The 24,393-nt window shown below is 36.0% G+C and overlaps 1 protein-coding gene across 15 annotated transcripts in view; it reads left to right on the top strand.

Annotated features, from left to right (window-relative positions):
* The first annotated feature begins 5,628 nt into the window (after positions 1-5,628).
* The window catches only part of sorbs2b (sorbin and SH3 domain containing 2b), a 54,480-nt gene continuing 35,715 nt past the window's right edge, over positions 5,629-24,393 (top strand). For 5 of the 15 annotated variants that reach the window (XM_056236236.1, XM_056236234.1, XM_056236235.1 and 2 more), the window contains exons 1-2: positions 11,150-11,497; positions 14,277-14,404. In XM_056236236.1, the coding sequence (XP_056092211.1) occupies positions 14,398-14,404 (7 nt within the window). In that variant the 5' untranslated portion in view covers positions 11,150-11,497; positions 14,277-14,397. Of the gene's footprint in view, positions 6,020-11,145; positions 11,498-14,276; positions 14,405-24,393 lie in introns of those variants that run through there. The other 10 variants (XM_056236232.1, XM_056236231.1, XM_056236241.1 and 7 more) reach the window with 8 other exon arrangements.

Below are 24,393 nucleotides of genomic sequence, written 5' to 3'. Positions count from 1 at the left end.
ATGTTAGTGTTGCTTTAAGGTTTGCTCTTAGCACAACTCGCATCAAGTTATCATCATCATCATCTTCTTCTTCTTCTTCTTCTTCTTCTTCTTCTTCTTCTTCTTCTTCTTCTTCTTCTTCTTCTTCTTCTTCTTCTTCCTAATATAATCTCTAAATAATTCAACGTGTTTTCAATATTTGGAAACATTCAACGACTTCAATAGCAAAAGGCCCATTAGTAAAGAGTTGGCTATTTAGGCTAATATGCCGCATGGCCTCCTGGGATTTTGCTTCATTAGGCTTCTGTATAAATTAGCTTTGAGAAAAGGGGACATGTCTTTACAAATAAAAACCTATTTATAGAGATATGTACTGTACTGTATAAATCCTGTATCTGCCAATATCTCTTGATAGAAGGGCCAATAGTCCATATTTTCTGCTATTGAAAGCTTTGGGAAAAGAAATTGAAGTAATATGAGGGACAAAAAAATAAAAATAGACAAAACATCAGCTGTTATGGAATATATAAGTGAATTAAAACTATTATGACTTGTTTGTTTCTCTGTGGAGAAACAACAATCAGCGCGGTTTTATTTCACTGATCCGTGGCGTCAATTCCTTTGAGGGTCAACACTGAGCCAATGTGCTTATGGTGCTTCAGTGGCAAGTTTATTTATGAAAAGTGCGTATAAATAGTGCAAGAGGATACTGTGTGGTCAGGGTCATCAGGTCGTGGGGCTGTGAATCCTAGGAGGTGGAGAGATGAATAGCTGGCGTCGTCTTGGGAGGGCCAGCGATGAGAGGTACTGAAAGGTCATGTTGAAAGTGATATACCCATAATTCAAGCCCCCCGGTCACCCTCCAATCACACTGTCCCCTCCCTTAAGGTGCCGCCAGTCCTAGCTTTACGTCTTTGTTAAGACTTTTCAGTAGCCAGAGGAGGAATGTCTCGAGAGTCCACTCAGACTCAACGGATTCACTTTCCATCCTTAAATGTCTTGGTACTGATGACAGAATAGCTAGGTTTGCTTGTTAAAGACATGATTTCAAATGGATTTAACCCTCATGTGGTGTTCAAAACCCTATAACACCTGTGGTGTTCCCGGTCAAAAATGACCGGGCCATAAAAAAAACCTTATAAATCACTCATTATACCATATTTTCACCCAATCTTGGATTCAATCTTTTTGTCAACATGTTCTCTTTCAATTAGGACTGGTTTTATATTTTGATTTGCATCTGAATAATCATAGGCCTCATTTATTTGAGAGTAGGCATTTCATTTTTTGAGTAATTTTTTTTAAAATTTTTGAATAATTTTGGAAATATTAAATAAAATCTGAAGAAAATTGGTATTGTTGATCACACTAGTCAACTTAACATTTTCACCAGGAATTTTGTTTTGAAACTTTTGTTTTGTAAAAAATATGGCACATAGTCACACTTGTGGTGTTCCCGGTCAAAAATGACCGGCCTATAAAAAATAGCTTATAAGTCACTCATTATACCATATTTTCACCCAATCTTTGATTCAATCTTTTTGTCAACTTGTTCTCTTTCAATTAGGACTGGTTTTATATTTCTGTTTGCATCTGATTAATCGTGGGCCTCATTTGTCTGAGAGTAGGCATCTCATTTTTTGAGTAAAAAACAAATAATTTATGAGTAAATTTGGAAATATGAAAAAAAAAATGGAAAAAATGGCTACTGTTGATCACACTTGTCTACTCTAATGTTTCACCAGGAATTTTGTTTTGAAACTTTTGTTTTGTAAAAAATATGGCACATAGTCACACTTGTGGTGTTCCCGGTCAAAAATGACCGGCCTATATAAAATAGCTTATAAGTCACTCATTATACCATATTTTCACCCAATCTTGGATTCAATCTTTTTGGCAACTTGTTCTCTTTCAATTAGGACTGGTTTTATATTTCTGTTTGCATCTGAATAATCGTGGGCCTCATTCATCTGAGAGTAGGCATGGTCAAAAATGGTCACAATGGCCGACCATTGAAAGTGAATGGGAGAGACTGAAAATAACAGAACAATTTAGTTTTCAGGAGCATGTTCATTATTTTCATGTACACATATGAGCATGTGTGCTTGCAAACATCGAGCCCTTGGACCTGTGCATGTATCGATACATTTATACACACGCTACCCAGACACACACATGTTAAAACACACAAACTTTTTTAAATATTACACACATTCTTTTCCACAGAGAGAAATTTGATCCTACCCTAACCTGCATCTAATATACATTTATCCATCTGACATTACCACACACACACACACACACACACACACACACACACACACACACACACACACACACACACACATTCAAAAAGATTGAATCCAAGATTGGGTGAAAATATGGTATAATGAATGATTTATAAGCTATTTTTTATAGGCCGGTCATTTTTGACCGGGAACACCACAAGTGTGACTATGTGCCATATTTTTTACAAAACAAAAGTTTCAAAACAAAATTTCTGGTGAAACATTAGAGTAGACTAGTGTGATCAACCGTAGCCATTTTTTTCATATTTTTTTTCATATTTCCAAATTTACTCATAAATTATTTGTTTTTTACTCAAAAAATGAGATGCCTACTCTCAGACAAATGAGGCCCACGATTAATCAGATTCAAACAGAAATATAAAACCAGTCCTAATTGAAAGAGAACAAGTTGACAAAAAGATTGAATCCAAGATTGGGTGAAAATATGGTATAATGAGTGACTTATAAGCTATTTTTTATAGGCCGGTCATTTTTGACCGGGAACACCACAAGTGTAACAAGGTAACAATACTCCCACAAAAAAATAAGAAAATTTTCAAAAAAACACTGAGATTTAGTTATACCGTTTGGGAACAAAGTCACTAAGTTTCAGTCCAAAGCGACAACATTAACTAGTATTTTCGGGAAAAAGAAAATCTTCTCCGGGTCAAATTGACCCGAACACCACATGAGGGTGAACAGCATGTTTCAAAGTAGTTTTACCATGTATTGTATAATTTATGCACTAAATCAATAGTTACAGTAAAGACTTTTACATTGTTACAAAATGTTCTTTCAAATGAATGCTGTTCTTCTAATGAATCCTGAAAAAAAGTATCAAGGTTTCCACAAAAATATGAAGCAGCACAACTGTTAATAATGATAAATAAAATATCATATACTAATAATATGTTTCATGAGCAGCAAATCATATTATTAATGATTTCTGACAATGAAGACATTTTAAAATATATTCAAGGAAACATTTTAAATTGTAATAATATTCACAAAATTAATGTGTTTACTGTATTTGTTTTAGGTTTATTAAGGGTTATTATATATGTATTACAGTTTTTTACAATCACTTTGTTACTATTTTCAGAACCTTGATGTCATTTTTCACATCTCTAGACACAAAACTCACAACCAATGATCAAAAAGCACATTTTTCAAAACTCTAACCCTTTTCTCAATTGCTTGGATACAATACACATAAAACTTAGATCATTTGTTCATTCAACAAAGATCACCTGTTCAATATGACACAACTTAACATCAAAGTACTACTATTTCAAAAGGCAATTCACACATTACATTTCAAATGAGTGTCTATTCATTTCCTTACAATGATCTAACTATCAATTGATACAACTGCTCAAAATGATAAGTAACTGTTGCATTACTCTTAATGCATAGTTGTATGGAAACAGACACACAATCTTCCATGTTTACAGTAAATCATGAAAGTTTCAAGATAATGAGATTCATTGTCACCAATTAGCATGGCATGAACCAATTAGACTACTATATCCATGGATGTAGCCTAATATTATCATACTGTAATGCTTCATCAGACACTGTGTCTATGGTGCCAAATACTGTACCACCTTTTCAGACTATGTACAGTATTGACAGTACAGTACTGTATAGATGCAGGCCCTTGTAACTGCGTGTCCAATTCTGCCAATCACAGCAGAGCAGTGTCAGGCCTGGACTCGCCATGCCAAAGGTTTTTTCCAAGATGTCATTTTCCAACATCCATTGTGATGTAGATGAGAACCTGTGGCCAAATCCACAACACAGAGTTGATGACAGTGTAGAAGTACAGTAATCACTCCTGTTTAGTTTCTTACAGCAAGTTGAGGAACACTGCATTTGTTGTTTTACAGTACTGTCTTTTCTTTTCTATTTCATAGCTAATTATTTTTGCTTTGATTCAAAAAACCATGTTGTGATTGTACTGTAGTGTTTTGCATCAATATATTACAAACTTTGTTCACAATGATTCCACTGTGTCTGTAATATTCTCTCTACTACTGCAGTACTTTTACAGAGATGTATTTACTGTACATGTAGTTCCATAATGAAACCTGTATCACCTATTTTGCTCTACAATATTTAATGATTGTACGAACAATGACACAGTGAAACTATCGGTTGCTTGTGTGTGGGTGATCTATAGTTATGTTTCAATGGTATTTCACAGTTAATTTGTTTTTTGAACCAATGATTGTGCAAGTGCAAGATTTCTTTAAAGATGTGAATGCACAATGCAATGTTTTGAACATTAGACAGCCTGTGTTACAAGTGATTATCGTTTTGAGTTTTGTGTCTAGAGTTTTGAAAAATGACATCAAGGTTCTGAAAATAGTAGCAAAGTGATTGTAAAAAACTGTAAGTTTAGGGTTAGTTGCTTGTAGTTATGTATAATTTACTGTTATTAGGAAGTATATAACGTGTAACAAAGACAGTGTAAAATAAAGAGTTACTAAATTTTGTAAATATATATATATATATATATATATATATACTGTATATATATATATATAGACAACATGTAAATGTAGAAATGTTCCATTTAATTCCACTTCCTTTGTGTGTGTGTGTGTGTGTGTGTGTGTGTGTGTGTGTGTGTGTGTGTGTGTGTGTGTGTGTGTGTGTGTGTGTGTGTGTGTGTGTGTGTGTGTGTGTGTGTGTGTGTGTGTGTGTGTGTGGTCTGTATAGGATTAGTAGGCTAAAAGATTTGTTTACTGTGCTAAAATAATTGGTCTTAAATTCTGATTATTCTAGGTCATTGGAACAACAGAATCCGTTTGAGAATTTATTCAGTTGTTTTCCCCTTTCCTTCTAACCCTTCTTTCCTTCCTGCCTTACTTCGAGAACATTCTTTTCTCGCTCCAAATCTACTATGGTAAATCACTACTATACCTTTACCACCTAAATAACATCTCCATGACATGCTTTAACCTCAGTTAAACAAACAGCCTACCAAACATTGTCTGAATCGCCTCATCCAGGTCTTTGAAACAAAAATAAACTACACCAGAAATAACCTTGCAGGATAATAGAGCAGATATTTATGCAAAAGTGTCTGAAGCAAAGGCCGGGTACAATGGATTACTGCCACCCGTAGCTACTGAACAGCTCACCGCCAGCACTTATAACCTGTCCCTATATATTCAGTCATTCCCATCCCATCTGCTTTGATTTAATACCTATTACCCAGCCTCCTCCATAGCCTCTGAGCTCTGATTGGTCCACTTACGTGCTAAGCCCAGGCAGCTTATAGTATTTGTAAAACGTGAGACACAAAGAACGCTTGTTCCTTTGCTGGAAGCTGTGTGCGCGTACGCGTGTGTGTGTTTACTTGGAGCGGCTCTGCATGGCTGAGGATGTAACCCATACAGTACGTACCTTTCAGTGCAGGTTCATCACCTCAGAGGGTGTCCTGTGGAACACATCAGCAGTGGAAGGTTAAACACAAAGAGGGACAGTCTGGAAGCTGAGGGGGAGAAAAGAGCACAAGCAGGAGATTTGGACTGGATAGCAGACACTTAGGAAGAGGACCTGGAGTCTGAAGCGAAAGAAGAACTGACTGACATACAGTACGTGTTTTGGATAGCAGCTGGGGATGATATGATCTCTCATGTGGAGGACACAGAGGCCAATGAGCTTATCAATGAGCTTGTGATCCTGACTGTGAAAGAACCAAGAACCACTGCCATGACAAGCCAGAATGCCTTCATTTAAAGGTAATGTGTTTTTTTTTTTTTTGCTCTCTTTTCTACGTTTATTAAATGGGGGAAAACAGGAATGAATGTTTTCTAATATTTGCCGCTGTAACAGATTGTATAGCACTGCTACTGCTTAAAATCTGACTTTAGAAGATTTAACTTTGAATCTGTGTACAAACATTTATGTACAAGAGTTTGTTTAATGACACAAAGCTCAAAGCTGACACTGGTGTAATATTGACATATTCTTTATTATAGTAATACTTTGAGTTGCATTTATCACATTTCCCTCTCAGCTTTAAGCTCTTTAAACAGCTTATGAGACTTGTTACCTTCTGGAAAGACAAGCAATGACATTGAACACTGATGTTTAATCCATGTTGTGGGTAAATGCCATAATACAGTACATGGGCATCATTACATAACATCATGTATCCTCTGGGCATTTTTTTTCAGTCTTAATTTTATGCTTTTTGATACACTGTTATTCGTTTCTTTGGAACCAATGATTGCTATCTAAAATGGAACATAAAAAAAAAATAAGCTCTTTGAGATGTATTAAACTGACAAATTTAAACTCATGCTTTTTTGTCCTTTCCCAAATGTAAGATTATACAGTAGTCAATACTTGCTTTAACAAAACTGACGGTACTTTAATAGGTGATCCATGCTGTGGGATACTCTGGCAACTAGACACATCTTTGTGTTAAACGTCCAGGAGGCGACGAAGTCAACCAACCTTTGTTTAGGATTGTGACACTCAGCTGAGCCGGCTTTCAGCCCGTTAAGACCAGGCCACACGTCTGGTACAAGGACCCTGCTGCTAACAAAGTCACCTGGAAGTTACTGTCATAAGACAGCATAACTTAGTGACTGTATCTTTACTGATTCTATAGTTGTGATCAGAGATACAGTGTGTTATAATCAGCTACAGGGAATTACTGGGCAAAACAAAACAAACAACTAAATAAACAAACATCAGTTATTTTAGTATCACTGCACTATCATAGTTTTATTAATTTATTTTGTATTTTCCATTTTCATTTTAATATGAGCAATTTTGTTGAGTGTTATTTTGTCATAACACTCATCCTGAGACCAAAAATCTGAGTGAATGGTGAAAATCTGGTAAAATATGTTGAAAATAGTTTTTTCTTAACCCTGGAAAAAAACAGAAAGTTTACAAATATTTAAATATTTACAACAAAGAAAGAATATGATAAAACAAATAAGAAATATTTAACATTCTGGCACGATCATGTTGATCTATGTACAGAAAGTCACTCATTCGTGTCTCTTGAAGCTCAAGATGCTCTTTTCACTGGTCTCAGACTTTGACCGCACTGTAGATAATAAAATTAAATTAAATTTAAAAACCTTTGATATCAATCATGTCATAAGTAGATGTTTACATTTATTTAATTGTATTGTTCTTTCACAGTTTGAATACAAAGTTGTATTGTCTTCTGACCTATGCTGGGACTGATCTGTTGAAAACATCCTAATTTCAGGATGAGGTTTTTTTTTTATCTGTTTGTTCAACCTGTCCCCTTCTCCCCCTTGAGTAAGACTGTTGTTGTTAGCACTCACTTACAGCATTACCAGCACTTCAAACTGACTCCATTATGTGTGACAGGCTCAAATTATTTGCAATTGTTAACAGGAATACACCTAAAAATATTATTAGTATTATTTTGTGAAAATGTACTCTAAAGAAAGCTACAATTCAGAGGTATGTGCAGCAACAACGTGTCAGTGAAACCCAAGAACCCCACGGTATTCCGTTACAGGAGATTTCACTGGTTTTAGTTGCCTGTGAACTCCAGGCCTTGGTGGGGTTTGTAGGTATTGTGCATAGGTGTGTAGGCAGGTATGACCTGCTTTTCCCAGCCTGTGACTCCAGACTAGTCCTTCACCTCATTCACAGTCATTGTGTAAGGCCAGATTCCAATTACAGCCCGAGTGGGTGTGTGAGCAGGGCAACAAAGAGAGAGCAACATGGAAGCCTCTGTAAAGTGGACAGAGGACACTCTGTCTGCAGGTAAAACTATCCTTTTGGGGCTCCCACAGCAATCACAGGGAGAACAGGGCTCCCTGCAGGGGGAAGGGGGTAATTTCTTACACCCTGATGAGGGAACCTTTATTCTCTCTATACTGTTTTAAGAACAATGGAAGGAGGTCTGTTAAATATGTCAGCTGATAAGCCGGTGTCAGTAGCTTTTAAAATAAGTTATTTAACATTCGGGTCATGTTTGTGAGGGTTATCCTCATGAGGAAGATTCACAAAGAAATACAAGATGAAGTGAAAGTGTCATGATGTGAAGACCTAGTACAGTAACCCATACTCAGAATTTGTTCTCTGCATTTAACCCATCCGAGTTAGTACACACACACTGCAAACCCGTGGACACACACACCCGAAGCAGTGGGGAGTCATTCACTGCGGCGTCTGGGTAACGATTGGTAGTAATTTTCAGCTGGTATTGAGATTCAAACCCGCAACCTTCAGGTTACCACTCTGACTGACTGCCGTGAAATTTGATTAGAAATTCCTAATGCATCCTCTGGGAATTTGACTAAGTTTCTGTCACTAGCACAAGGTCTTGTTATGCCACACCTTTAGGCTAATGTGTAGACCTACTGAGGTCATTTATGTCATCTGGATAGCACTGCTGCTGTTATTAAACTGATTTTTCTAATCATTCACTGACAAGATTTAGCCTACAATCCAGACGCATAATAGCGTCTTTATAGGCGTGATTTTGCCTTTTTTAAGGACTTTTTTTAGATTTAGTGTTTTTATAGGCGTGAGGTTATTAGATTCAGCTCAGGCCCAAAAAAAAGAGGCAAAGTGATAAAAACAGAATTTCCCTAAGGTCAGTTTAGCCCTTTAGTGAGAGAAACCCCAACGTAGGATATAAAAATGTATAGTCAGCAGGCCATTATCACAAAATAAACCACTAAAGGGTGATCAGACACTGGTACAAACCTGAAGGTTTTTCTTTTGCAAAAAACAACCTGCTGACTGCACTATCCAACTCAAACAAGTAAACGTTATCCAACTTTATTTGGTTATTCACAAACAGGATATGAAATATTAATTTCAATAAAATAATTATTGTGTGCAAAGAGACTGCAGAGTGATATAAAAACTAAATTTGAGTTGCTCTTTTCAAGACAGATCAGTTTTGTAATGTCTATTACACATAACATACCAGTAGGGGGCAATGTGAGTTCCCTCAAAATCCCAGTTGAATGTTTCTGTCCTAAGGGGATAAAGGGAATAATGTGATTTCCATTTATCCCTGCTCTCAGTTTCTCTCTGAAATAGCTATTAGAGGATCACATTTAACAAGGCTAATTTTGTCATAAATTAGTTCTGTGCGCATCCAAAATTCAGTCCATGCAGAAACATATTTTTGTAATATTGCTGCTATTGTACCTCAAAGCATATACATTTGCTTTTAATTAATATACTATATTGTAATATATGTGCTAGTAATTTTGAGGTGCCCTATATTTCTCCACCAGTTGCTTATAAACCCTAAAAAGAGAATCAAACATTTCCATGTGAAAAAGATTAACACAAGTGGAATGTCAGCAATCCTTAAAGAGCTGAATAAAGCAATTGAGCCAGTTTCTGTGCTTTGAAATAACTGTGAAATGCTACATAAGGTGTACTGAGAGAGGTCAAAACTGTAGGATATTTAAATTTAGGTTAGCAAATGGCATTTTAAAAGAAATCAGTGAGATTAATTATATACAGTTCTGTTAATCAGCTGGCAGTTTTAGCACATATCCATATGGTTTAATCAAAATGCTATCTGAAATGCAGCATTACTGATTATTCTTCCCTAGTTTTTCTATCCGGCCCTGTCTGGTCTCTTGAAGGTGACAAAGTGCAAAGCGTAGTGGTAGTTGACAGTTTGCTGGTTAAATTTAGATGTGTGAGCGAATGTCTGACAGGCTCAAGCAACCCTATCAGGGACAAGGAAACTCCCAGAATGGTACTTGATGAAATATGTGGCATGTCTGCAGGGTGACCTGCTTAATGTGATCAGAGTAACAGAAGGCAGTGTGGGTTTCAGATTATTTCATATTGATGTTTTGGTTCATTCACACCTGTTTGACCTATTTTACATAAAAAAGAATAGTACCAAAGAAGTGATTTTAGACCAATAATTAAGGCATAGTTCACCCGAAGATGAAAATTCTGTCATCATTTACTCATCCTTGTGTCTTTCCAAACCTATATATTTATAAAAAATATAGAAAAAAAATAAAAAAAAGTATATAAACTATATAAGTATATAAAAAAAAAGTCATGCATTGAATCTTCATTTTCCGCAGAACTTTGAAGTAAATGATGACAGAAATTCATTTTTTGGGGAACTAACCCATTTAATAGTTTTGGAATTTTCAGCTTGATCTTCTTCATTAGTAAAGTCATTCAAAGTGGTCGAAAAAGAGAAACGAACTGGCGTTTTACTCAAAAATCTAAGTTAGCAATTAAAAAAAATGTTTTTATTGTTAATTTGCTTGAATATGTAGCCAGCACTTCAGTAACTTTTTGGTAACACTTTAGTATAGTCTCATTAATTATTGGTAGTAATTTTTGATTAATTATTCTTTTTTAATGTTATTTAATAAAAATGTTCATTGTTAGTTCATGTTAGCTCAGGTCCAATAAATAATATCAACAACAGATAATGTATTAATAAATGCATGAAAGTTATTTGATGTTAAACCGTGGTAAACTAATGTTAACAAATGGAACCTTATGAAAAAAGTGGTAACACTTTACAATATGGCAGCACATCTTCCCCACAGCACACTGATTTGGCGATTCAACTGCTAAATGTCCCAGACATGAGTGGATGCACTGGTGGAAGATGTAAGTGATGGTTTGCTTAGTAATTTTCTTTCACAGTAGTCAAAACACCGACATTCACAAAATGTCATACAATTACTAGAGGCATAATTGTCACTTTAATGAAAGGTCCATTGTCGTTTCCACAATGAGCTTCCTCTAAACATCATTACATAGAGTGTACCTCCAAGAAAACATTCCTCAGTAAATATCCACCACAAGGGAGGGGTACTGCGCTATTCATTACCATCCCATGATAAAGCATGCTCTCTGTTGGCTGTTACTATGACTACCAGGATCTTCTCCAAACCAATGAGAGCCCTTCATCTCTGTCGACCCAAAACAAGTGCATTGAGAAGGGGGTCGGCATGCTTCATCACTGATCTCTTGAGTCAAGAAAGCGCGTCTGAAATCTGAATATTGTGTCCGGGGCAGCCATAGTGCTTGTTGAGAAGAACAATAATAATCGACTGCCTCTCGCGGTGTTGTTGCCGAGAAGCTGCGCGAGAACGAATTCATGTTTTTGATGCAAACACACGTGTGTGATTTCGTTCAACGGGATAATAGCATATGAGGGAATTTAAACCGCGTTTGCTCAGTCTGTTGGATTGCACAACATATGGGAGGTAGGTGCGCAAATCAAAAAGCACTGCAGGAATATGCACTATAATATATCTATTTTTATTTATTTATATTTGTAGCCTACAATATGAACTTAAACTGCCTTTATTGCTGCACGTGAGGTGCTTTCGTTAGATTCGACGTGCTGTTGGATTCTCCCGCTATCCCACACACCTAAACTGTCAGGCTTGTGATGTATCATGAGAGAGCAGACACGTATACGATCTAGTAGACTGTATTGAAGTATCAAAGACAGAAAAACAAAACTACGTCAGCACAAAATGGTTTGCACACAGATGTACTGTCTGTTGGAAGGTATTCCATTTGCATCAGGTATTTAATGATTAAAGCACCCAGGGCCTTTCGCGTAGGCTACCTCCACTGGAGCTTTAATGAGCGCTTGGTCAATGGTTGCTGTGCAACTGTCATTAATGTGTCACAGGCATTGATGTGCTTGAGCAGGCACAAGGTCAAGAAGGTCATTACAGATGTGCACTATGTAATTGACTAGATGAGCTACATAATAATAGTCTTGTTTTCCAAAAGAAAAAAGCATATGATATTATTGTGCATTTAATTATTTTTATTATTTTATTATTATATTACAATTTATGGAATTTACAAGTTCTGACATTATCTTTTTTGAGAGACATCTATCTAATATTACTAAATATATGGCTATATAAAAAGCTGGGTTGGGATTGAGCAGGCCTGTTGCTACTGTGAGTGTCAAAGGTCATGACAAAGGTCTTAGCACCTACCGTAATTATTTAAACAATTTAATAAGTTTGCCCTGAGTTACCCTTGTGGAAAAAGACTGAAACGCAGTTGAAAAGCATAATTTCTAAAAGAGAAGGCCAAATAATAGGCTATACTTTAAAAGAATGTGCTTGCAGTAAGTGCAAATTGAATGCAATGTTTTCAGACACTTAATTGCATGTTATTCGCAAATCAATGAAAATGTATTGTAGTTTAAATTTATATTAAATGGAATCAGTTGAACTTGAGAGTGCATACCTATTTGTAATTTCATAAATAATTCTACTGTCTTTGACATATGGTTAAAGTTTACTGCCAAATATAGCCAAGCATTTATGGTAAACAAAAATGTTATGTAATTTCTATTGAAACTTGTTTTTTGTAATTTTACATTTTTAAGTTGTAGTTCAGTACATTTAAAATATATTTACATGAAATGTAATATTGAATATCTCACCACAGTTAAGATCATAATCAAGTACTTTTGCATGTGCTTTAGTGTGTTAGTCAGCACACATCACAATAAGTGTACTTTTTGAAAGCACAACAAAAAACAATTATTAAAACGATTTAAAATGTACTGTTAAAGTAAAACTTTTTAAAAGTGTAAAGTGCATAACCTACTTACTGTGTATTAAAATCAGTCATAAAAATACTCTTTACATATTTATTTACATTATAATATCTCCAATAGAATCATGCATGTAAAGGCCCCAATATTTATAAATACTAATACAGTATATGAACATTTACACCCACAAAAATGGAGGTTTCTTATAACAATAGTAGTGAGAGTGTAGGTTTATGCAGCACCACCTGGCTTTCATGGTTCCTAAAGAGTTGTTGTGCTAAAGATACTAAACAATATTTTAGTGATGGATTCTGAAGTGTCTATGTTTTTTTGTTTTTGTTTTCTGAATTGTCTGCAGATCTAATTTCGACCGTTGTGCTTTCTTAAAATAAATAAATAATTAAAAATTGAAAGATGCCAATACCCTATGCTTTGTGTCTCACCAGTAGATTTCAAACGTAGGTCATAATTTGATATTATTCGGTTTTGAGAAATCGTTTGCTAAGTCCTGGATCATGATCTTATACCTTACTTTGGTTGATGTAACACCTAAGTCATCTCAGGCACGAGCATGTGAGTGATGTTAGCTTTACTGGGTGGTTTTCTTTGGCTCAGGTTTGTGCTGACACCTTCGGTCTCTGCACATTCCTTGAGCTTCTGGGTGACGGCATCTCTCATGACGGGAGGGAGCAGATCACAAGGTGTCAGATCTTCTGTGTAGCTGTTGCTCTCTTGCTGTTAGATATAAAAGTGAATCTCAGTATGAAAAGTCTTTGCAGGGGCAATCAAATGTGAAATTTGTCCTGATGTGGGTTATAATGTTTAAGGACAAAAAACAGTAAGAACATAAACAACAACAACAAAAATCTCTTTAGAGGTGAAAGAGTTTCACTCTTTGGCCCTGCTGTCGTCTTGAGGGATTTACACGGTTCATTTGTTGTGCATTATACTGAGTGGCAAGTTAATCTGTCTTCATAGTGTAGCATGAGACAACTTTCTTCACTCTAAACTTTAGTTTAGACACGCTGATAAATTATAACTGTCATCAGCAAACAGTATCAGAGACGAAAATAGAGCCATAATCTATGGAGCTTTGATCACTAAAATGCATCTTTAACTAAAAATCTTAAAAGTTGGCCTTGTTAATTTATGTATAAACAGAGATGTTTAGATTTTTTTTCTCAGATTTGTTTAGATTTTGATTCATTTTTTAAACGTTACCTCCAGTCATCTTAAATTGTACATATTAGCGCATGGTGGTGAATAGTATGCACTGGCATAGCCAAGATGTTTGACCACTCATATCTTCTTAAGCACAGATCTGTATATGTTTTCCCCAGAGGCGTGGAGTAACTTTCCAGCCTGCAGACGTGCATGTCTCCATCTGAAAATAGCTTGAGCACTTGTTTAGCGAGGGGGCTTGCCTCTCACTTTCTTACATCTTTTGCCTCCAGAAGCCAGCTGCAGTCTGGGACTTTAACCCTGAAACGCAGTGGATCTCAGGACTAAAGTGAGACGTGTGGACGTGGATCCTGCTGCCTGTCAGCTCAGACCCGACGCCTGATTTCAGTCCTAATGCCTGGTAAGGATTTGCCTTTCTCTTGGTTTGGGATTGTGTATATTTGATCAAATATTTGTATTCTTTTTTTTTTTTTTTTTATCAGCTGCATGCGATATAAGAAAGAAGTTTTCCTGTGAATATCAGAAAAATTAACTTTCAATCATACCAAAAAAAAAAGATGATGTAAATATGATAAAAGACTCTGTAAACATGCAGTGACACAATATTTAGCATGGATTAAGCATATTAAATAAATGACTGATTCTTCTCATCATTGACAGTTTTGAATAGAGGAAAATAAATGACTTAATTGTAAGATTTTTTAATGTAGTACTACTGATCTTTTATTATTATTATTTGGGACATGTCTAAATTAGGGCTGTGAAATGATTAATCGCATCCAAAATAGTTTGTATTTGTGTTTACATGATATATGTTTGTGTCCTGTGTATCATTATTTTGTATATATAAATACACACACACATGCATGTATATATTTAAGAAATATTTGCATGTATATACTGTATATATATTTATATATAATTGACATTATTTATATTTTCTTAAATATATACATGCATGTGTGTGTATTTATATATAAAAATAATTATACACAGTACACACACATATATTATGTAAACACAAACTTTTATTCTGGATGCGATTAATCGTTTCACAACCCTAGAGCCTAAAACCCTGTGATGTATGATTTTTTTTTAACAATCAAAATTCTCAATCAACAAATTAACGAATGGTAAAATGAAAACACAAGTGTAAAATAAAAACCTATAACAGTGGGTAATAGGGTTGAATGTAATCTAGTTTGGGACCAAATGTTAAATGTAGTAATTAGTATGTTTCCCATATTATCCCAATTACAGAAATGTATTTGTTTTTAACAACTTGGGTAACAGGGATGAATGCTTGAGTCTGATGAATTCTGTCAACTCTACAATTTGTTAATAAAATTTGATTTATGTACTTGCACAAAGCTGTAGAAAGGGTCCTAATAATGTTACTGTACTTTACGTCGCAAATTGTAAGGAATGATATCATTTTGTAATACATTTGCCATTTATTTATAGAAAATCAAGCGGTAACAAAGTTGAGTGGAAAATGTGTTCCAGCTAAATAATATATTTTTGGTATTTAAAATTAGTTCATATTTTAAAGATCTTTGGTAACCCTTTATTTCGATTGTCCACTTTAGACATTCTACAAACTTTGAGTACCTTTTCAACTACATTTCAGCTAACTCTCATTAGAGTATCAGTCTGCTTAATATCCTCTAACACTTTATTGTGATGATCCCAACAGACATTCTACTGACTATAAGTAACTTTCCAACTACATGTCAACTTATTCTACTAACCTAAACCCTAACACCCAACCCTAATCTAACAGTCTACTAACAGTATACTACAATTTTTAAAAAATGCTCACACACTAAAAAGTGATACTTAAAGGTGCAGTTTGTGATTTTTAGAGGTATCTAGCGGTTCGGTTGCGAGTTGCACTAAGGGCTCAGCCCACTGCTCACCCCTCCCTTTCGAAGAAGCTACGGTGGCTAAAACGGGACAAACATATCGTCGTCTGAGACAGCAGAGAATAGCCAGAGTAGGCCAAGAGTGTGTAACATTGTCACTGTTTCTGTACCACAGTCCATTATAAACCACATCATGGATAAAGTTTACAAAGCCATAGTCAGGTGAGGATCAAGGGTCTTAATATATAATATAATAATAGTAATCAGCTGATTGTCTCACAAACGTAACCAGCACATTTCTCCCCAGATAGCAAACCCATAATACAGCGAGGGAGAAGAACCACATGAAAATATGCAACTATATATTTTTTCTAACAGGGTAGTAAAAGTTTAGCTGGCTAATATGAGATGTTACTGTGGCTGAGCTGGTTAAAGCGTAAAGCCTTGTTTAAACTCGACGCGTCCGCATGAGCCCAAAGGTGCGAGCGGCAAAATTGACATGATTGTAACAGCGTGCGCGCCTCCGCATCCCCTAGACACCATTTACTACACACAATAGGCTTTTTTTCTCTGATTTTGAAAACTCTTCGCGATCGACTTAAAATGCTTCCAAGATCGTCTTATCGACCGCGATCGATGGGTTGGTGATTCCTGTAACGTTACTGTTTTACAGTCAATGACAAGAGTTACTAATCAGCTGTCTCACGAACGTAACCAGCACATTTATCCCCACATAGCAAAGCCATAACACAGCGAGGGAGAAGAACTAAGTTACATGAAACAATCCAACTACATATTTTACACCACTGACAAGGGAAAAGTCACTACTCACGGGGGTTTATGGCTAGCTTCTAGCTTTCTGCTGCTTCTCTTTCAAGGTATGAACGAAACGCGCTCTGTAGCGCTGTTTGTTCGCTGTCGGCTACGGTAGATCATGACGTCACAATATGTCGACCTTCATAGAAGGGGGTGCCCGCGGTTATGTAGATATAAATGTCTCATTCTAAGGTAATTCAAACATTACGGTTTATTAAGTAAGTTATATACACCACTGAAAACATAGTTATGGATGTCATATTGCATTTCTGTTAATAGATACTCAAAATTATTACACATTGCACCTTTAAGGGGCCAATCAGTGAAACCATTCACTCATGTACCTAATCTTGAGACCAAGTCTGCAAAACTGCAAGCAAAAAACTAACTTTTTGCAAAATTTTAGTTGACATGTAGTTGCAAAGTTACTTATAGTTAGTGGAGTGTCTAAAGCAGGGGTCTCAAACTCAAATTAACTGGGGGCCGCTGGAGTTAGAGTCGGGGTCAGGCTGGGCCGCATCAAGTATTCCACAAAAAATAGTATTCAAGTATTCCAAAAAAGGAGCACAACTGATCCAATCTTCTCAATATTTATTAACGTTTCTTCTGAACTGTTCCTCTGAATTTGAACATACCTTTCTGTACATGATTGGTTCTTCATGAGCTGTCCTTCTGACAGTTGAAGTTCATTTTACAAACTTTCTTTGTCTATAACACATATTTGTGATATTTATATTTGCTTATGTCCTTTTTATTTTCTTTATACAACACATTAATGATATTGAATGTTTTTTTTTGGAAGGCACATTTCCTTTTATTATACTTAGAAAAACAATTATTGCTTTTGAAATACAAATATTTGCAGTCATGTCTGCCCGTCTTATTGAATTCTTTGTATAGTGTCTCAAATGACTGACTGCACAAATCAAAGCAAACCTTCTTATGAACCTGTTGGACACATATTACAAGCTCAAAGTGATTATTCTCACATTGTTTTAGAGCAGTGTCTCTCTCCAACACGTCGCTCGCGAGCTACCAGTAGCTCGTGGCCTGATTGGTGGTAGCTCGCCAAGGGGCCGTTCACATATCGCGCTCACATATTTTGCGCGCTCAAGTTCGTAATTTCAAATGTAGGCGCGCGGCAAGCGCGCTCATAATTGAAGCGACGCGCTCGTTTTTTCCAGGCGCAGTATGTTTGTACTTCGCGGTTGTCTATGACAACTATTGACAACAAACCCTCCGTAAGCTGTCACGAGACTATCTATGGTAGCTCATAAGGGATACATTTTTTTTTTTTTTTTTTTTTACGCGGCACACGCAACGACGGGCCGCACTAACATTAAACTTTAATGTCAAGTAGGGGGCCACAAAATATCACCCCGCGGGCCGCAAATGGCCCGCGGGCCGCGAGTTTGAGACCCCTGGTCTAAAGTCTACCATCGAAATAAAGTGTAACCAAATTTCTCTTTACTAAAATAAATTAAGAATTAAGTTCAACATGTAATATCAAATTTATGTCGTTATATGATTTTAATTGTCGAGAAGGTCAAGACAGTCTAACGGACACAATTGACATTTGATGTTTAAAACTATAGCTACTTCTCATACTAGATACATTTTATGTTAGATAATAGTTTTTTATAACATGTAATAGTTCAAATATAAATAAACAAATGCTATTTGCATGTGTCATGCAGTTCAGGACAGAGACTTCAGAGCTTTTTATCCCAAGACACAGCAGTGAAAAAAGTTTGTAAAGGTTTCATCATAAAATATTATATAAACTTTCTAGGTGAAAAATTATTTTCAAATAAATGCATGCTTCTGTCAGTTAGTTCTTTCAAGGTGTGTGATTTATGTGTGTACTGGCCTAAAGCAGATTAGACAGCTTTTACTGATTCAACCCAGACAGATGTATCGTGTACACGGTTTGAAATAATACCGGCTTGTCATACTTAAAAAGAGCCTTTGTTGCAATCTGACGTCTCTCTGACAACATTTATTAATATCAGCTAAATTGCATTTCGCTCTGTAATGCAAGGCATCCATTGATTAACTGTCCATCATAACACCACAATCCTGTCAACGTGACCTTATGTTCTTTTTCCCATTTTGGTTTAATAAACATGCACATACATGGTACTTCTGTGACTTTTGCTAGGGATTGCTTGAGATAGAGCTAAAGCAGCTTTGAGAGGTCAAATATGACATACATACAGTATAATGCACATTTGCTGCAATATCACCACAGAAGCATGAAAGGCTGTCATAAAGATGTCTTACAGGAGGCCGCCTGGCAGACTCATGGCCTGCTCCTGTTTTTGTTATGGGGGAGGGCTCTTTCGTGACTGTGGTATTTTTAACTTTGTATAATAAAGGAGTGCCCAATCCCTGTTTCCTGAATATGAACCCTTGTTATACTTTTACCTCATAACTATATCGTCCAGGCCTACAGGGTAAAATATAGTATAGTATAGTATAGTAAAAAGGATTATTTCACATTATTTCACAATATTCAATGTATAGTTCTCAATAGCCCTGAAGCTAACAACTACATTTTAACACAATGTTAATGAATAGATTGATAAATTAAGTTTTGAATCAATTCACTTTAATTAGCAGAACTGATTTATGATAAATTAATTGAAAGAATAAATCTATTGAAAAGGATAGTTCACCTAAAAAATGTACATGTTGTCATCATTCCGTCACTCTCATGTCGTTCAGAACCTGCATTTATTTCTTTGGAACACAAAAGAAGATATTTTGAAGAATGTTGAGAACCAACCCAGCAAGCCATCATTTCACCGTCTAGGTTAACTATAGACCCGCTATAGTCTGGCGGGTAACCCACTTCTAGCCAAAATAACCTTAAATTTGGTTACATGTCATTTTTTGCCAAAATAACTGGCGAGATGTATGATATTCCATCATGTAAGCAAAGTCCACAGTGAAGGTGTTTGGTTTCATTTATTTGACATGTTATCTAATTGACGACTAGTCTATTCTTGGGCTATGGTTTAGACGTCTATTATATTTCCACTGGCAGACCAAATTTTGCCTTGTTTTAGCCTAGACGTCAGGGCTGTGTTTGGACGGCTATTAGACGTCTTTTAAATGCAAAATTGCTTGCTGGGAAACAATATTGCAGTCTAATGACTTCTATTATATGGACAAAAAGCTCTTCGAAATTTGCACAAAATATTTTATGTTCCATAGAAGAAAAGTAATTTGGAATTAAGTGAAGGCGAGTAAATGATGACAGCATTTTACATTTTGGGTGAACTATTCCTTGAAGTTTTAACCAGCGATGCTATATCTGTCTTAACAGACTCTTATACCAGCAAATCACGAGAAATCAAAGTTAATGAACTTTATGGACAAATAAAAAGTGCATTGAAATAATCCCAATATGCACGATAATGCTTAATTGTGTCACCAAATCATTTTCAAATATTGCTCAACCCTGTATCTCATACAGGGGTGATACAGGGTTGAGCAATACTGTAAAGTAACACAAAGACCTGTTGAATAGGGTAGCTGTTGAATAGCTGTTGAATCAATAATCCCTTTAGATCGGCTCAGAAATGTTTTGCCGATGAATTGTTTGCTAAAGCGTTTAGGTCCGTTTGAAGAGTTTTGAAATAATACTGAGGATTTTCTAGTAGAATGCATAAAGTTGCAAAGGCCTATTGAACCTCTCTTTGATATCATGTGGCTGTTTATATCGGATTGATTTGAATGATGTCTTCTGATGGAAGCAACTATGCAGGATGTCAAATGATTTGCTAGTGTACACATGGCGATATCATGTCAGAGGACTAGAAGACTTAGCAGTCTGTCACTTTGGGTGCCCTCCAGAGGTTAAACACCTAATTAGCAGATGGATCTTCTAGCCCAGGGGAGTGCTTCTGTCAGAGGAATGGGTCCAACTGGTTTTCTAAATGTCAGCCCATTTAGATATTTGTCAGATTGCGTCTAGGAGAAGGTGCTGGAATGATGAGTGCTTGCTGCTTATCTTGGCTCTCAGGTTGGGTCCCTGTTTCAATCGCTGGCTGCTGTGTGTGTATACATTGAGACCCTCTAAAAGCCTTCCTATCTTTACATAGCACAGAGCTCCTTTCTAAAAGATGAATAAAAAGACAGGTTTTTCAATTGTTTTGAAATGCTTTCATCACGATATTTTTATCTGTAGACCTCAACTCATGTGCACTTCGTCAAAAGCATTTAGAAATGGCAGAACGTGCTGAATGCACCATATATGGCAACTCTACCAAAAAAGGAGAGAAGCCAATGTTTAGCGAGGTCTAATATGACAAAACAGATGTAAGAAGGAAGCTATGCTAACCTATATATCTCAGAATATTGGGTCTTGTTGTTTTCCATAGTAGTAATAATGTGCCTGTATAATATCTTCAGCACATTATTGGTGGTCTTTGAGGTCAAAATGCCCAGTTTGGATACTGTCTATATGAAAATTAAATTGTATTTCTGTGTGGTATACACACAGGGCTCAAAAGTTGTGATGCAGATACATTTAGTAAGACTATAAAAGCTTTTGGCACAAAGCACAGGCCAATATTCCTATGCACAATGTTTTACCTTCTGTATTGCTGTCCATAAAATTAGCTATATAATTTTTTATTATGGTTAAGTATTTATCACGTATTAAGCTCAAGCTTGTGCAATGTATTGTTAAAGAAATAGTTCGCCAAAAAAAATGAAAAATCTGTCATCAATTACTCACCCTCATGTTGTTCCAAACCCATAAATCTTCGAAACATGAATACATTTTTAATGAAATCTGAGAGATTTCTGTCCCGCCATTAATAGCCTATTCACCCAAAACTCTGATGCAGTTTTGGGTGAGATTGTTAAAGAGTCTTCTGATGTCTTCTAAAGGGTCATGGTCAGTTTTTATGATGAACACATTTAATTTAGGCTCTTATTCACGTATAAAAATTAAACCTGTGCTAAATCAAATGTGTGTGTGTAGAGTGGACCCTGCAAATGAGCGAGAATAATGCTAGGAAGATGGAAAATGGATTCATGTATAAACATTGATCGACAAACATACATGGAGCATTCAAATAGTAAATAGAAGCTCAACCATACTTGCTTGACGCACGAGAACAAACCTCAATGGCACTTGGAAAGGCTCAAACAAGCAAGTAAGTTTCTGTTTACCAAATTTGACTGACCTATGTATGTTCACTGAAGTAACCCTTTACGAAGTAAATAAAATGTGAAAATACTCACTGTTTCAAACTATAACCATAAGATGTAAACAAAATTTCCTCCACTGAGCACAATACAGAATGAATCTGAATCTAAATCTGAAAATGCGTGTTAACATGCTATTAGTGTGGAAAAAAAACAACCTTTCCTGTTTAACGTTCTATCCAATTTTAAAACTTTGTTGTTATGAAAAAGACAACACCATAAATAACTGTACTGCTCAAATATCTGTACAGTTTCTGGGGAAATTCACTATCTTAAAATTTTGATGGAAAATAAGGGACGAGTTGATTTTTTTTTTTTAAATCAACATTATGCTTTGATTGAGCATAATTTGCATTGAACCCAGAATATGCATTTAAGGGTTTTTGAAATCTTTGACTAACTATTTTATTTATAGACTCCCTTAAGTCTAATCTGAGATTTTTACAATCAGCTTTTTTACAGCAGTCCAAGCTTATCTTGAAGACGTGCTTTCAATTCCATAGAGGAGCAAAGTCGGAAAAGTAACTACTGTAGCCAAACAGGAATCTTCCTGGAATCTCTTAAACTCTGAACCTTTAGAGTTTATGTGGCTTTCGATCTCTAGCTGTTCAAATGTTAAGTGTGTGACTGAGACGTTGGCGACGAATCTGTTGGCCACATGACCCCTCAAGGGCACCTGCTGATTCCACCAGCTGGATCACAGCAGAAACACTCAAGTTCTGGCAGATGTCCCAATATCCTCCTCTCATCGGCTCGGCTAAACAATATCTCACACACATGGATGCCAGTGAATACTTTCTGGCACAAACGTGTAAATCACAAGGGTCTCTTTTAATTCAATCCCTTCACTTGTGGAAAGATCATGTGCTATGCACTTTGCACAGTCATTTAACCCTAGTGGGAAACATGTAGACTCACAGTCCTTGAGCTGTAATGGCCCGTGCCATATTTGGATTGTGACCCACTCGAAGTTGCATAAACCAAGTTCTATCAGCAAGGCTCGAAAATAGCAGTTGTTCAAGTATGTTGTGCTCAACTCTGACCCATTACTCTAAACTAAATTTGGAGACGTTATCAACATGATTTGAGGTTTTGATGTACTGATCGCCATGTGTGTTCATTCTGCCAATATCAGTGCAATTTCACTTTTTAGTCCAGTGAAAATCCATCAGGTTACATATCTATATTTTAATTTCTTGGATACAAAAAGCTATTGAACATTTAATCTATTTCATCTTCTATTTCCCAGGTAAAATGATACCGTTCACTGAACATAATCCATTGAACACATCGAATGAAATTCATCCAAAGTTAAGTTAAGGCTTTACTTTAGTTGTTGTTTCAAAAGCTTTATCACTCTTAGGTATTCAATTTGAGTACTACACAGCTATGTTGTATTAGGAGCTGGATTTAGAAATGAAATTATACTCCTAAAACACATGGGAACAATTTAAACAATTATCTGAGGCTTTAGAAAATATGTGTGGGACTCATTGCATCAAACAGAAAGCACAGCAGCAAACATGCACAGTTCCCGACTTAATGTAATTGTGATTCCGAAGTTACCATTTAGGAGAACATAGAACTTCTTGTGTCCTGACTGAGATGCTCATATAAATAGCCTGTTTGGAAATCCCTGATGAAAAGAAAGAGATTCTTCCTATTTTGGAGAATACAAGCAGCATATCCAGCATATTACTGTCTTACTTTGGGGATTTGAGAGAGCCCATTACTCGAATGTTATGTTTTGACTGTCAGGAAAGGCAGGAGCCATAATGTAACCATTAAATTGCTCTTCTGAGGACATCTATTTCAAGACATCCATAATAGCATCTCCATCAGGTAGGATACGCATCAGCAGAATCCATAGCTTTCAAAGGGAATGCAATTACTGTTATCGTATTATTATAAGTATCCTGTGGTAGAACATTCCATTTAGAGCTGATATTTCAGCTTTTGTTTAATGATGTGTTCTAATTATGCTCTTAAATTTGAACTTAAACCAACACCACTAAAAGTATTACAAACCCTATATTTATTGGTTTTATCGTCTATAAAGCTGATCACTTTTTTGTTTTTTTTACTTTTGCAGAAGCAATGTCCCTCTAAATTATATGTTTGGTGCATAGGCCTGACTCTGTGGCTTTCATATCTGCATAAATATATATGTAAATCTAAATAATATTTGTATAACTAGAGTGCATAAAGCTGCTTTGAAGACAACACATTATAGCCTTTAAAACATTCTGGCCTTTGAACATTGAATAATTCATCACAAATAAACAGACTAATAAATGTTAAGACTGAATCCATTAATGCCTTCAGCTCTCTCTTAGCTCTAAATTGGCAGCATAGCTGTTTTTAATCTTTTCCTGTCCTGGCATTTGAGCACTACTCATGGAGACTACTTATGACATGGTTTCATCCCTAACTTCTGGTAAAAGGCTGTTAGGCTTGTGAAAATGGCCCGTGTCCAGTCCTTACG

Source organism: Rhinichthys klamathensis, unplaced genomic scaffold, assembly GCF_029890125.1.
Source record: "Rhinichthys klamathensis goyatoka isolate OS25496 unplaced genomic scaffold, OSU_Roscu_1.1 h1tg000442l_1, whole genome shotgun sequence".
Lineage (NCBI taxonomy): Eukaryota > Metazoa > Chordata > Actinopteri > Cypriniformes > Leuciscidae > Rhinichthys > Rhinichthys klamathensis.
This window is presented reverse-complemented; position numbering and strand designations above follow the sequence as displayed.